A 15893-nucleotide genomic window follows, 5' to 3' on the forward strand; every position below is an offset into this window, starting at 1 on the left:
ATTTATGGGTTTTCTGACTTGTGGATTATTTGATTTAAAAGTGTGGAACACAGAGAATGAGTAAGGTACCTAGGGCAATGCCTCCACTTCTGAAGAGGCTATGATCGGTATTCAGCAGGAATAAAATATATAGGAGGGAACAGAAAGGTCATAAGCAAGGACAGAAGCAAGAGGTCTAGAGATCATGAAGCGCTCCCTGACAGTAATCAAACCATGAACATTATTGAAGGCGGCTAATACATCAGTCAAAGGCAGTCAGTTTTAGATTGGACCATGCAGGATAAAGCGGAGATTTGCTGTTAACACCACTCATCACTCCCACATCCAGACACCAATCTTCGTCTCTTGTGAATTTGTAAAAATGTAAATGCTTCAAGTTTTAAAAAGTTAATAGAGTCCAAAAATATCCAAGGGTCTGTCAGATGGCCAGCCTTATTTTAAAGTACAAACAGGAAAAAGACTAACGAAAAAAAAATCTCCTCTCTCAATATAAAACATGTAACAGTGTCAACACAGGTTTGAAATGAAGGTTCATACCTCTATCCTGAAAAGTCAGTATTTCCAGTATCAAAGTGGTGTGAATGAAAAGAAAATGCAGCAACCTAAAAACCTTGGACTTCAGTCAAGACTGTGACTGGGGCACTTGGACAGGTAGTCTACTGTGTAGTGTAGGAATAAGGAAACCGTCCCCCACTGCTTCTTTCTTACTTAGTTACTGAACTCGGAGTGTGACTGGAAAAAACATTAGACAAAACTCATGCTGATCACACTGTCTCTCCTCTTCTGGGTTTCATTTCAGTAGAGTGAATTTTAGGTTTCTTAAGGAGAATTCCAAGGAGAATGAAAAAGGCACTATCCCCTTTAGCTCCCTGGAGCCTGATGGTGCCTATGTATCTTTGGAATCAAAGAATATAGAAACACAAAATGTTATCATGTTGTGGGAGGAGGTGTCTTTGAAAGTCAATTTATTCAATCTTCCACCTGATAAGCCTCCCTTCCTACACCTTGGACTACTAGTCATCTACAGTCCACCTACACAGCTCTAGGGAAAGAGCACATTACCTCCCAGAGCAGTCTTCACAACCCTGTTGCAGACGCTCTACAGGATTGGTACAGGTCTGCATGCCTTCTCTGACATGTGCTTAGCTGTGTGACCTGGCAAAGTTCATTTCTCTAAGCCTCATTTTCCTTATCTAAAAATAGGATAAAAATAGTACTAAAGAGTAGCCATTAAGAGCTTGTGCTCCAGAGTTAGGACTGTTCAGCTCTGCCACCTACCAGTTGTTTAAATCTGGATAAGTTTAATCTAATCTCTGTACTTCAATTTTCTCATCTATAAAATGACCATAATAAAGTATGTGCCTCATAGGATTCTCTGATGATTAAAAAAGATGATATATGAAAAGTCGCTGGAAGAGTTTAGTTATTGGCTTACAGAAAGGACCAGGTTAATATTTAGTTGTGACCTTTATTATTTTCCACATAAGAGGACTGTTGCAAGGTTTGCATAAGACAAAGTGTAAAGCCTTTAGCATAATGCCTGCTACAAAGAGCTTGATAATGCTGGTGACTATTATTATATCATCTTCATCTTTTGGTTCTGGTTGACCTTCTGAAGCCACAGAGATCAAATCTGTTTCCTCTTCAATCAGAATGTCCTTCAAATATTTAAGGAGCTCACCACATCATTCCTCAGATTTTCCTTTTAAAGGCCAAACAATGTAGAGATTCTTCAAAGGGCATGGCTGTCAGGTCTTTGACATACCCTAATCAACATCATTTAGGGTTGCTGCATTCTGTGTTCCTCTCTATAATGTAACACCACCAAATACCAAGTATGATCTAACCAATAAAAATTCAGTGAAACTACCAATTCACATGTCCTAGATATTATAACTACCAGTTTCCATTATCCTAGTATAGTTTTAATGTAATACAAGTATGTATTGGCATTTTTAGTAACTGCATCACACTGTAAAAGAGTAAGCTTCTGATAATCAAAATATCCCTATCTTTTAATTACTGCTACTAAACCTAACCCCTGTCTCTCCATCTTATTGAATTCAATTCCTTAAATCCAAACTATGTCTTTTTCCCTTCTCAGTTGTTTTAAAATGTATGAGAGAGCTCTGAAATCTCTGCTGTAATCCTGCCTGAACTAAGTAACTGTCATTTTTCAAAGATTTTAATCACAGGACTGGGAGTACTAAGAGGTGCTTTAGGGAACCTCCTATCTTCCAGACATACTCCTCCTCCCCTCACTCTGCAGTAGTGGCCCAATTTCCCCTTGATAGTCAAGATCAAAAGAAGAGGATAACTATCCCCATTTTCTTTTAATCATGTCACACACATGGGCCAGCGGCACAGTCCTGTGTCACTTCACTTAAAATCTTCATATAGGTCAACACGTAACTTTGGCAGCATACTAAAGAATGTACGGTAAATTTATATTTTTTTTAAGATTTTATTCATTTATTCATGAGAGACACAAAGGGAGAGAGAGGCAGAGACACAGGTAGAGGGAGAAGCAGGTTCCATGCAGGGAGCCCGACGTGGGACTCGATCCCGAGAATCCAGGATCAGCCCTGGGCCAAAGGCAGGCACTAAACCGCCGAGCCACCCAGGGATCCCCTCTGTACGGTAAATTTAAATATTGAATCTAGGTGATGAGAACATGTGGGCTCACCATACTATTTTCTCTATTTTGCATATATTTGAAAATGTGCATAGGAAGACCCAGACAAAATATAAGGATGTAAATATCAGAAGAAACTAAAGTTAAGGGATGCCTGAGTGGCTCAGCGGATGAGTGTCTGCCTTTGGCTCAGGGCCTGATCCCGGGGTCCCAGGATCGAGTCCCACATCGGGCTTCCTGCATGGAGCCTGCTTCTCCCTCTGCCTGTGTCTCTGCCTCTCTCTCTCTCTCTCTCTCTCTCATGAATGAATGAATAAATAAATGAATGAATGAATAAATAAATAAATAAATAAATAAATAAATAAATAAAAATATTGCAAAAAAAAAAGAAACTAAAGTTAAAAGTGTTCTTTTAGAGAATAGTACTCAGGTATGGAGGAAAGTGGGCTGGGGACAATTATTTTTCTCTTAAACTTTTAGTACTTCTTGATTCTAAAATATATGCATACATTACTTTCATAAAAATAAAAATTAAAAAAAGGAGTGCATCAAATTAAAATCAACTCCTCCAAAAACTATCACTGAATCATGGACACACAATGTGTTTAATGTAATCAAATGACATCTACTACAAAACTTCACTTTACACAAAAAATGTATCTGATAAAAAGTTCTGTGTGTATGCATGTATGTATGCAAATACATGTATATATGAGTACATACACACACACACACCCTCCATAAAGTATAATTTTCCTAATTTTTTTAAGATTTATTTATTTATTTATGATAGAGAGAGAGGCAGAGACACAGGCAGAGGCAGAAGTAGGCTCCATGCCAGAAGCCCGACGTGGGACTCCATCCCCTGACTCCAGGATCATGCCCTGGGCCAAAGGCAGGCGCCAAACCGCTGAACCACCCAGGGATCCCTAATTTTCCTAATCTTAACTGAGTTTAAATCTAAATCATTTAAAACAAAACAAAACAAAAAATCCTAAAAAAAAAATGAGACTGTCCAAATTTTTCTCTAGTAATAAATATATTTGTTCTTAAAATCAAATGTTTTCCATATATTTAGAGTCAATATAAGATCTGAGAATATAAAGTATCTGAATATTTTCATTATAGGTACTTATAAAACCTACTTGGTAAGTGATTGAGCTTTCTGCTGTAGGAAAGTATCTCTGTGAATTTTAATGGCTTGAAGACTTTTTCTGTCTAGAAGTTTGGCAGCTGCTGGTATTTTCTGGATCAAAAAATTATCAGGAAACCAAATAATATTAGCAGTTAGAGTGATGGCTGGTACCTGAAATAGTAATGTAAGGAAAGTAAATTAATAAATGTAGAATAAGCAATCAGCTGCTTATTAGTTCTACAATATGCAATAGAAGACAATTCATAATCATAAATAAAATCATTATGAAACAAGTTATCTTACTGTGGCACAATTAAGGCATTCCGATATCTCATGTGGAGCATGAAAATAATTTTATTCTGCCTCAGTATTAAATATACACACACGTATATACTTTTACAGATTTTTAGATAAAAATATGCAAAAAGCAAACAGAAACTTGAATCCTCATTGCTTTTACTTTTATTCTACATTAGTGAAAAAGTGAAAGACCCAAGATACTGGGTTCTCCTAGTCACGTATCACTTGATTCTACACACAAACTAAATTTTCAATTTTGAAATCAGATGTCATATCATGGAAATAGCAAAGATGTAAAACCAATTTTAATTTTTTTCTATTTCAATAATGAGAAGGAATAGCAAGAAGAGAAGAACTGAAGAAAAAGAAGAGAAAAAATAACAGTAATAGGAAGTTATTTTATAGGAAAATATCTGGAGAAACCTCCACAAACAGGTGTTTATGTGATGTGGAATTATGCAGTACCTACATTTACTATATCACTTACTTCCAGAATGCTTGGTTTTTAAAAATAAATACTATGATATTATTTTTATAATTATTACAAAATATTACAAAAATTACTATTCTTGTAGCAGAAATAAAACACATTTTAGAACATCCAATTTTATCCAAAATCTTTTTCATCTACTCAAACTGAAAAAAATAAAAGTTCCAAGTTCTTACCTTCTTACAAATATCCAATAAAGACTTATAAAACTTTTTATCAATAGTTCGAAAAATTTGAAAATGCAGTACAAAAAGTCCACAAATTCCAACATACTTGTCTCTCTGGTCAATTTCAGAAGGTTCTCCTTATAAAACAATAGCATGAGAGAAAATCAGAACAAATATACTTAAGTTCTATGTTCAAGGAAATGCAAACTTCATCAACAAAAATTTAAAAATGCCTTTTACATTACCAAGTTTGGCTTCTACATTTGTAAAAATTGAGCGAATACTATGTGCAAATTCTTCAGCAAAAGTGTTATTTTTTGACACAGATACTCCTCCATTGAGAGAGTCAAACTGCTGTTCTATACAAGCCTAAACAGGAAACATTTAAAGAGAAATTTAGACTCTCAGTAATAAACTATTAAACAGATCTACATATAGAGTGTGTGGTCTATGGCCATACCACCCTGATGGGCCTGATCTTGTCTGATCTCAGAAGCTAAATATAGAGTGTGTGATAAACTTCTACATTCATCATTTTTATTTTACTAACACTGAGGCTCAAGTTTTTACCTTAATGTCATCTACTGTCTAAATCCTTTTGAATGGAAAGTATGTATGTACTTAAATATCTGAGTACCAATTAGTGCAATAAAACTGAACCACAAATTCGGAATTTTTTTTTTAAGATTCTATTTATTCATTTGAGAGAGAGAGAGAGAACATGAACAGGGTGTGGCGAGGGGAGAAAGAGAAGTAGACTCCCCACTGAGCAGGGAGTACAACATGGGGCTCATCCCAGGACTCAGAGATCGTGACCTGAGCCAAAGGCAGACACTTAACCATCTGAGCCACTCAGGTGACCCACAAATCCATAATTCAACATGAAGAAATATACACAGTGATATTCAATAATGTACAGAAGACATATCTGATGAAGCACTGGAAAACATGTTTTATTATTTTGCTTTGCACTTTCAAGAGTAGAATTAATTTTTCTGAATATAATTACTTTCCTACCACTTAATTATAGCATGTATAGGAACGTCTCCTGGAAGAGTACCTGGATGGCTCAGTCAGTCAAGCATCTAACTTTAGCTCATGTCATAGTATCAGGATCCTGGGTTCAAGCCCCACCCATGTCAGGCTGCACACTCAGCGGAGGGTCTGCTTGTCCCTCTCCTTTTGCCCCTCTCCTGACTCATGCTTTCTCAGATAGATAGATAGATGAGATAGATAAATAAATCAATCTTAAAAAACGTCTAGATATGGGCAGCCCGGGTGGCTCAGCAGTTTAGCGCCACCTTCAGCCCAGGGTGTGATCCTGGAGACCTGGGATCGAGTTCCACATCAGACTCCCTGCAATGGAGCCTGCTTCTCCCTCTGCCTGTGTCTCTGCACCCCGCCCCCTCTCTCTCTGTCTCTCATGAATAAATAAATAAAATCTTAAAAAAAAAAAATGTCTAGATAGATAGATAAATAAATCTTAAAAAAATGTCTCCTGGAAAAAGAATCTGTAAAAATTGTGATCCTGAGCTTAACATAATGTACAGACTTGTCAAATCACTATGTTGTACACCTGAAGCTAATGTAACATTGTGTGTCAACTATACTTCAATTAAAAAACAAATTATGATCATATAAAATATGTTAAAAATAGGGGCCCCTGGGTGGCTCAGTCGATTAAGCATCAGCCTTTGGCTAAGGTCATGGTCCCGGAAGCATCAAGCCCCATACTGAGCTCCTTGTCAGCGAGGAACCTGCCTCTCCCTCTCCCTCTGCCTGCCACTCCTCCTGCTTGTGCTTTCTGTCAAATAATAAATAATAAAATCTTTTTAAAAAATGTTAAAAGTAACCCTGAATCGATTTTAAATATAAATATACTGCAATCTCTGACAAATACTATCCAAAGTAGTGCTATCCAATAGAACTTTCTGTGATCACAGAAATGTTCTACATTTGTGCTGGTATGATAGCTAGTCACAAACTAATTGTGGCTATTTTTCCCCCAGCTTTAAGATATTATTGATATATAACATATTTAAGTTTGAGATGTACTTTGAGTTTGAAATGATTAGATTATATATGCGTTATGTGCTTTAGGTTTGAGATGATTAGATTATATGCCGCTATTAAGCACTTGAAAGTGCTATAGAAAGTGAAATTTTACTTTATTTTAATTAATTTAAACTTTAAAAAACTACTAAATGGTAGGAAGCTACCTAGACTACACAAATCCAAATCATATTCCCTGAGCCTAGGAAGAATTGTTAGGTATTGTAACAGGGATGCCTGGGTGGCTCAGTGTTGAGCATCTGCCTTCGGCCCAAGAGCATGATCCTAGAGCCCCAGGATCGAGTCCCACATCGAGCTCCCTGCATGGAGTCTGCTTCTCTCTCTGCCTATGTCTCTGCCCCTCTCTCTCTCTCTCATGAATAAATAAAATCTTTTAAAAAATAAATAAAAGGTATTATAACAAACTCAAATTTAGAGGTTAACAACAAACATTAACACAACTGCTTAGATCTTATTCTTTACAGTTTTATCTTTTTACATAATTAAAAAAAAAACTTCATCCCAAAACAACTCGTACTATTAATTTTGTCTGCTACTAGATACTAAAATCTGTATTTTAGTACACTAACAATGTTTTAAACCAAAGCACTTTAAAGAAAACATATTTCAACAGTATGCTATGAAAGTTGTCCTACTGTAGTTCTGAGCTGGATCAACTAATATAAGCCCATTTAGTATAGCTCGATACAGCTCTCATACCTGAAATATCATTCCATCAAGTAACTGCCCTTCTAGCTTCAGCAAGAACTTTTCAAATGGTTTTAGTTTTTCTTCTTGAATTCCAAATTTTGAAGGATTGTGATGGACAGATTTCAGTAACCTTATGGAAGATTAGGAGAAAGACCTTCAATTTTCCTTATAAAGTTCTTCAACTGAAAATTTTCCAGGAAATCAAAATTTTAGATTTGTATTTCTTGTTTAGCTCTATATATTTGAAAACCTAAATAAAAACAATACTAATATATTTAATTTTCTAATCATACCTTTTTATATCATCCTAAATTCAGGTATCTGGTACTCTCTAGATACCAGATGAACAATATAAGATGCCTCAACTTAAGTCTTAAGAATATACAATGAAATAAAAACAGGTTTCAGGAAAAGAATGGTCACTTGACTAACCCCCCCAAAAAAGCTGGTTCTAAGGTAGTCAAATTAACATTCCACTACATTTTAAGAATTAGGAGGCTCAACAAGCTCATCTGAAATTTAAAAATGGTTACCATATTCATAAAAATATTTTTCTCATAAAAATATTTGACATAAGATCCTTTTAAATACAGATCTCCAAATCTTTTAAAAGATCTGCACTATTTACATTTGTTTCTTACTAATATATTAACTCTACAAAGAGACTATTTTAAACATTTTAATTGGCTCACCTTTTATACATAGTCCAGTGCTCTTTCAATGTGACATGATTATCAACAATTTCATCCAGGGTAAGCAAAACAGTTAGCAACTCTCCCAAGTGCTCATACATAGTCTGTCAAAACACCTTTAATGATTACCATTTAATCACTAGTTACAAGTTAAGCTTCCTATGGATTTTTAAAGTTAAACACACTGAGCTAATTATTACTGAATTAAAGCAGCGGGTGAATCAGTTTATTAACGCAGATGAAACTATTAATCCTCAGATGGAACAATAAACCTTAAATAGAGAAATGCCTGCCCACTACTTCATCCTTAATCGTGATATTGCAGAACTGTTTCATTCTCCAAAGTGACCACTTAGAGAATCTGCATTTCCCCTTACTGGGAAAAACTAAAAGCTATACTGATAATAGGTCAGTAATGTCTCATCAACTTCACAAACAAAAGTGAGCAAAGGCAAAAAAAACAAAAACAACTTTAAGAGTTTTGCTATAATTGTACTCCCCAATCATATAAACTCCCCAGTAAAATGTAATAAAAATTACAGTTTTACAGATCAACTTAAATTACTTTTACCTGAAAATGAACTCCAGTTGTCTCTATAATTTTGGGTGCAATCCTGTAATAAAATAACATCCAGTTAAGAAAACAATTTGTTTTTTGACACTGTTCATTTTTAAGGAAAACACATAGCAGCAGCAGCTCTTGGAATTTTAACATGTACGTATCTTTAGTTGGCTGTCGCCACTAGAATTTATGAGATCATACTCCACTTTCCTAAAAAGAGAACTAACTTGTATATATAGAGTCAGGGTTATGCTTGCCTATAGCTAATTTAATGGGTAGGAAAATGACAATATGTGGCCCATGAATAACCCTAGCCATTTAAACCTAAAGGATAGCTTCTGGGATGGAGGTAGAGAAATAATAAAACTGATACTAATTTCTTTCTAAATAGTTAGAATTTCTCAGTTCCCAACAGGAATCTTTATCATCCTAACCCAAATTGGCACTTGGAAACTAGTCAGGTTTATTTCTGAGTCCCCATTCCTACTGAAAAACAATGCATTCAACCAACATTGTACCAAAGTCAGAAGCCCCAGGATAATTCAATTTTACTTGCTAGACATCTTCTACTCAGCAGTAAATAATTTAAGACAGTACTTGTATATCAAAGCACATATAGATATTCCATTCCACATGATAGAATATCTTAAAAGTTAAATACAAAATACAAATAAATTTCATCTTTCTTGGATAGGGGTGTGGTGCTGAGGAGTCCTCTTTGAATCACACATCAGGTACTGCAGGGGTTGGGGAGCTATGCTCTCATTTGCCCTCTGGCCATGAGAACAGCTTCAGTGAAAAAACAAAGCATAAAATAAACACCTGACTGAGAAAAACATGAGAATGAGAAACCATTAACACAGTCTTCGAGTTTATAAAGAGAGTTAAGATGCAGCCTGGTATAGTAAGAACAACAATGAATGGACTGATGATCAAAGAACAGCATCTCAATTGCTATGGAATCTTATATACCTCCTCTGGGCCTCAATTACTTCTCATAATTGAGAACCCCTTCTCATATACTTAAAGTTACTGTGAAATTATAATCCAATAGTAAATGGGAAAAATTTTAAGTATTAATCAAATATGAGATACTACTTTGCGGTCATAAGAACAGTAAGGGCTAAGAAAAGTTCCATGTGATTCTACTAGGCCAGGAACAGTCAATGTAAAGGAGAAATAAGGAGAGAGAATTTGGTACATGTTCTAATTCCATATTAGGCTTTTCCTACATAATCAAATTTAAGTAATATTGTCAACATTCTTATTCAGATAGATAACACCATGGCAGAAACTGTCTTATTAACCTATGTACTATACACATCAAGTAGTGTTTGAAACATCACAAGTGTTCAAAGGATATTGAATAAAGGAATGAAAGAATGAGTAAACAAATGAGCAAACAAGCAAAAAACTATTTCAGGTAACTAGTTTTATAGAAAAACATTCCTGGCATCTCTCTTTTAAGTGCAAAAATATTTATAAAATCCATTACTTGTTACTGATATAGAGGGCAGCCAACTGATGGACTACATTCATCACCACTTCATAGCACCTCGTAACAAAACAAGACAGTTCCTGAAATGACAAGTTGAGTATGTGTTATACAGTTGCTTTTTTAACTGTCACCATTTCTCAATTTTATGGTAACAACGTTAAACAAAACAGTTTTCAGTAAAATTTCCAGTTAACCTGCAGCCAGACAACTTCAAGAATCCTTCAAGCAATCAATTCTTAACTCCTCTCCTGCATCCCAAGGTCATTCTAATGCCCCCACAGAATTTCCTTCATCCTTCTATTTTAAGTCTCATAGTTACTCATGTTATTCTTAAATGACAGAGACCATCTTATTGCTTCCCTGAATATTCACTGCCCAGCATGGAGGCTAAATTTCAACTGCTTCTCAATAAATTTCTGTCCTAAGTGAATAAATAAATGAACATCTGAATGAAGAAGTTCAAAGACTGCCAATTTAGAAAGTAAAATAACGAGGAAAAAGGCTCTCCAGAAATCACGCTGAAATAGCTTCAAATGTTTATTATCTTTGTCCTTTTTTTAATAAAAAAGCTTGGCACACAGAAAGGGAACTATTAATTATTGCAAGAATATGTTTGTTATTAAATAACTCGCATCTAGAGGATCCCTGGGTGGCTCAGCAGTTTGGCGCCTGCCTTTGGCCCAGGGCGTGATTCTGGAGTCCCGGGATTGAGTCCCGTGTCAGGCATGGAGCATGCTTCTCCCTCTGCCTGTGTCTCTGCCTCTCACTCTCTATGTCTATCATAAATAAGTAAATAAATAAATAAATCTATAAATAAATAAATAAATAAATCGCATCTACCCATGTCATAAACCTTCTGAAAATTTCTTTTCAGAAGCTCTCAATGCTTAAACCTAAAAAAGGTTTGTATCCTCAAGTATTCTAAACCTGATTAAACCTGTGGCTATTCTTCTTTTTTTTTTTAGATTATTTATTTATTTATTCATAGAGATACAGAGAGAGGCAGAGACACAGGCAGAGGGAGAAGCAGGCTCCATGGAGGGAGCCCGATGTGGGACTCGATCCCGAGTCTCCAGGATCACACCCCAGGCTGCAGGTGGCGCTAAACCGCTGTGCCACGGGGGCTGCCCAAACCTGTGGCTATCCTAAATTTTAAGTTCTACAAGGGAAGGAAGTTCTGTTGGATTTGTGCACTGCTGCAACCCCAGCATCAAGAACAGTTCCTAACATATGGTAGGCTTATAAAACATTTACTGAAGGCTTAAAAATGGAATTTTATGCAGCTGTCAATGAGATCAAAAGACAATTTAAAATATCTGAAAATGAAAATAGATAATGCATTTCAATCTTCCTTAAATAGCTCTAGTTTTACCTTTCTTATTAAACTTCTAAAAGTTCAATAAAAGCAAAGAACAGAAAATGCAGACAAGTAGTGCAAAGCAAAAAAGCCAAAAACCTTTTACAGGTATATAACAGACTACTTACAAAAGGTAGAAACAGAATGAATTAGCCAATTAAAAGACAGAGATTTATAGATGTTCAGACTGCATAATAAAGCAAAATCCAGACACATGTGGTCCTAAAAAACACAACTAAAACATAATGATATTGAAAGACTGAAAGAATATAAAAAGATAAATCATAAAAATGTTGACTAAAATAGAGCTGGGGCAGTGACAAAATAGTTTGTTAGCATTCCTATAGCTATTATATATACATTTATATAATTATATATTATATACCTAATTATAATTTAACAAGGTCAACATATAAGATTCAATTTATAAAGAATGATTAACAATTCTAAATTTGTATGCACCAAATAGAGTATCTTGAAAATAAGAAATCCAAATTTGAGAAAACCAGAGGGAGAAACTGACATATTCACTGGAACCCCGCAAATGACATTTCTTAGACTCCTACCAGGAGGCTTTTCTGTTAGGTTCTGCCAACAGGTGGCACTAAAAGGACACTAGAAGGCAGGAAAAGGACCTTTCCACTTGCTTTTTTAATCAACAAAATCCAGGCAAGAGCAGTTCACCCAGCTATGGCAGTTTGCTCCAGCCTCCTTTTCTTTCACCACTCCAGAACCAACTTCATACTGTCCTCTCAGAGGTACCCATCAGTCAGGCAGCACTGCCTCCTTCATAGGTATCAGCACTAACTCCGCAATGCTTCTGCTCTAAGCTCCCAGATTCTGGCAACCCCAATCCTTTTTTCCCTTGATGTAAAGGTGGTGTCTGCTTCCTCTGGATGACCTCACTATTCTCTTTTCTTTTAGCCCTCCAACTATTATATAACCAATTTTCTATATCAAATCTCCTCTTTTGAAACCTAACACATACCATAAGAGAAATCCAGTTCAACAAAATGCTCTCAATTACAACAAGGAGACAAAAAACGTAGTAAAGATATAAATGAATTGAATCTATTAGAGTATGCTTGATTCAATGAAATACATCAAATCTTAAACGTAATAATCAGAAGGCAGGTGGGATTAGGGGTGTTTTTTCCTTATCTCCAATTTTTGCCTTTGTCATATAGTACTAGCATTGCTTTTATAATGGAGAGAGAAGAGGAAGTTATCTCAATTTTTTGATAAAATTAAACCAAAGACCTAGAATAACTAAAACCCTGCAGTGATGAAAACATCTGGTTTATTCTGATCTGACTGAAACATCTGGTAAAAGCATCAAGATCTACTTTTTAAAACTTCATCACAGCTTAATCATTTCCACTAACAATTTTTTCTGACATAAATTATCTTTTCCTACCTGGTACAAAGTTTAAATTCTTTTAAAAGGTATGGTGACAAACCATCACAAATGAAATTATTTAAAAAGAAAAAAATTACTTTGTTTTCTTATTTCCATAAAATGCTATGAAAATCTTTCAGGGTTATGACCTCTTTAACTATAATCCAGTGCCAACTATCTTACTCTCAAAATACATATTCTTAGCATTTGAAGGTTTCAGAATTTTTTTTTTTAAAGATTTGTTTAGAGAGCACGCACAAGCACATGAGAGCGTGCTAGTGGGTGGGCAGAGGGAGAGAGAGAAGCAGACTCCTGCTGAGAAGGGAGTCCATGGGTGGGGTGGGGGTGGGATGGAGCTTGATCCCAGGACTCTGGGATCATGACCTGAGCAGATGGCAGATCCTTAACCAACTGAGCCACCCAGGTGCCCCTCAGAAATCTTTTTTGATTGGGTATAATTTACCCAAACTTTTCAAAAAAAAAATTAAAATGAAAAATCAGTTACCTGTAAGAATGAAATAAATCTTCCCATTTGAATTTGGCAATCACCTTCCACCATGCTGGAATCTGTAGCTTTAAAAAGCAACATGAAGAACCATATTTTGACTTTCTAATTTAAACTTAGTCAAAACCCAAAATGAAAAATAAATATAATTTTTATTCATTAGTATATCTTCTAATCTGCATAGTATTGAAAAAAGAATTTTTATACTGAAAAGAAACTGAGACAATCATTAACCATTCAATTAAAAGTAACCATCTGTTTCACTATTTAATGAATTCAAGGAAAAGCCTTGGAGTAACATAAAAATTACAGATTTTAGAGAATTTGCTACTGCTTCATCACTCAGGTTTTTTCCACCTGCTTATCAAACAAGTAAACCAACAGAAAAATTTGAATGCCTATTTTCTCACAGTAATACATATATAATCATGGTAGTGCTAGAATTGTCAACTTTCATTCATTTCAATCTTAAAAAAGGCATCATGACACTACAATGTAAAACTTTAAAACTTACCTCCTTCTCCATAAAACAAGAGACCATTATAAAATTTAGTTTCAGCCTGTTTAAAAAAAATTTAAAATAATTTTAAAGGTTGCTATTTTGTTTTTAAATTGCTAGGCTCTCTTGTTATCCATATTTAATAATTAGAAGACTATATCACATATACAAATTCATTTAAATTCAGAAACTGCTTACAAAACAGGTAAATTCCAATTATCTTTAGAGTACCAAAGATATTACTGATACTCAAAGTTATTTCTTAATTTCTTTACCCCCGTTTTGTCTTTTCTGAGCATTCTAATTGTCCTATATCCTCCCACATACTATCAAAAAGGTACAGAAAAAAGAGGAAGTTTACCAACTTCTACCAGTTTTAATGACCCATGGGCAAGAAAATGCAAAACATATTAAAAATTCAAAGCTTTAACAAAAAAATCAGTTATATCTAAGGGCATCTGGCTGGCTCAGTCAGCAGAGCATGCAACTCTTGATCTCAAGGTTGTAAGTTTAAGCCCCATGTTGGGTGTGGAGTCTACTTAAAAAAAAAAACACCAAAAAAAAATTGTTAAAAAAAATTGTTAAAACATATACATGAAAATATATATAAATCTATAAATATATATATATAAATATATATACACATATAAATATATATACAAATATGTATAAAAGTCAATTATGTTTAGAAAGCCAGTATATATGGCAGATAACATAGACTTGGAAGGTATGCAGACCTAGACTCAGTTACTACCAGTAAAATGTTAGGCAAGTGATGCCCTCTTTAAGCCTATTTCCTCATCTATTCCTCAGGTTATCTGTCTCTCTAAGTATGTACAAATATGGGGTCTCGCACAAAGTATACTCAATGAATGGTAATCATTATTATTAATATTACTTTAAATAAATAATTCATTCAACATGCAACAAATCCTTATGTACACTATATACATACACACACACGCATTTATTTGCTTTTAAATCATATTTTTAACATCTTAAGAGTATAATTACCTCATACTTTAATTTCTTGATTTCACAACAAAGTGCAGCATAAACAGTGATGACCTTGTTCAAGACCTAGTTTGATGAGTACAAACATAAAATTAAAAAATCAGTTATAGAAGGTAACTAAAGCATTTAAAAAATAGATTTTTAGGTTTAGAAATCTATACCTTGTTTTCAGTCTTTATGAGTTCCAAAAGGGAAGACTGTTCATAAGGCAAAAGCTATAAAAACAAAGAGAAAGAATATTTCTCTATAATTTGAAAAAAATCATTGAAATTTTAAAGATACTAATTGAGTCTAGCTCTATTCTACTTAAACTTGTTGGACCCTGTATTTAGCACTAACATACACCAGATGGGGAGTGACTGCTAATGCATATAGGATTTCTATAGGAGTGCTGAAAATACTCTAAAATGGAGTCTGATGATGGCTGCACAATTCTGTGAATACACTAAAACCCAAAGAATTATATGATATGTAAATTTCAAGAGTGAGATCTGAATTTCAAGAAACAGTTATTAAAAAAAGTCAATATGTAACTCAAGACAGTGTCTAATACATGATAAACATTCAGTATATGTTAATTATTATTAAAGTGGTATCAAGCTATAGTTTCAAAGACCGAACAAGATAGAATGTTCTCAGAATGGAACAGAGCAGAAGTGACTTATTTTATACATTAAAAAAATTGCTCCCAAATGAAATTCTACTACTGAAACTAAATTACACTATATGTTAAATGGAATTTAAATAAATACTTTAAAAAAAAATCAAAAAAATAAATTATGCCCACATTAAGATCCCCTAAATGGCATAAGGGGAAATGATGGAAATCTTCTATATCTTCATCAGAATACAAGTGACATGTGTTTGAGAAAAATTC

General features: G+C 34.5%; 1 protein-coding gene across 1 annotated transcript in view; it reads right to left on the reverse strand.

The window, feature by feature from the left end:
- The window catches only part of WASHC4 (WASH complex subunit 4), a 53937-nt gene that overhangs the window by 34968 nt on the left and 3076 nt on the right, over positions 1 to 15893 (reverse strand). The window contains exons 3-13 of the mRNA XM_025462153.3: positions 15178 to 15231; positions 15017 to 15082; positions 14018 to 14063; positions 13504 to 13571; positions 10240 to 10322; positions 8754 to 8796; positions 8183 to 8286; positions 7500 to 7620; positions 4973 to 5096; positions 4737 to 4864; positions 3781 to 3941 (exon numbers count right to left, since the gene is read on the reverse strand). Coding sequence (XP_025317938.1) covers positions 3781 to 3941; positions 4737 to 4864; positions 4973 to 5096; positions 7500 to 7620; positions 8183 to 8286; positions 8754 to 8796; positions 10240 to 10322; positions 13504 to 13571; positions 14018 to 14063; positions 15017 to 15082; positions 15178 to 15231 — 998 coding nt within the window. The remainder of the gene's footprint in view (positions 1 to 3780; positions 3942 to 4736; positions 4865 to 4972; positions 5097 to 7499; positions 7621 to 8182; positions 8287 to 8753; positions 8797 to 10239; positions 10323 to 13503; positions 13572 to 14017; positions 14064 to 15016; positions 15083 to 15177; positions 15232 to 15893) is intronic.

Source organism: Canis lupus, chromosome 10 (genome assembly GCF_003254725.2).
Source record: "Canis lupus dingo isolate Sandy chromosome 10, ASM325472v2, whole genome shotgun sequence".
In the NCBI taxonomy this organism is placed as follows: Eukaryota; Metazoa; Chordata; class Mammalia; order Carnivora; family Canidae; genus Canis; species Canis lupus.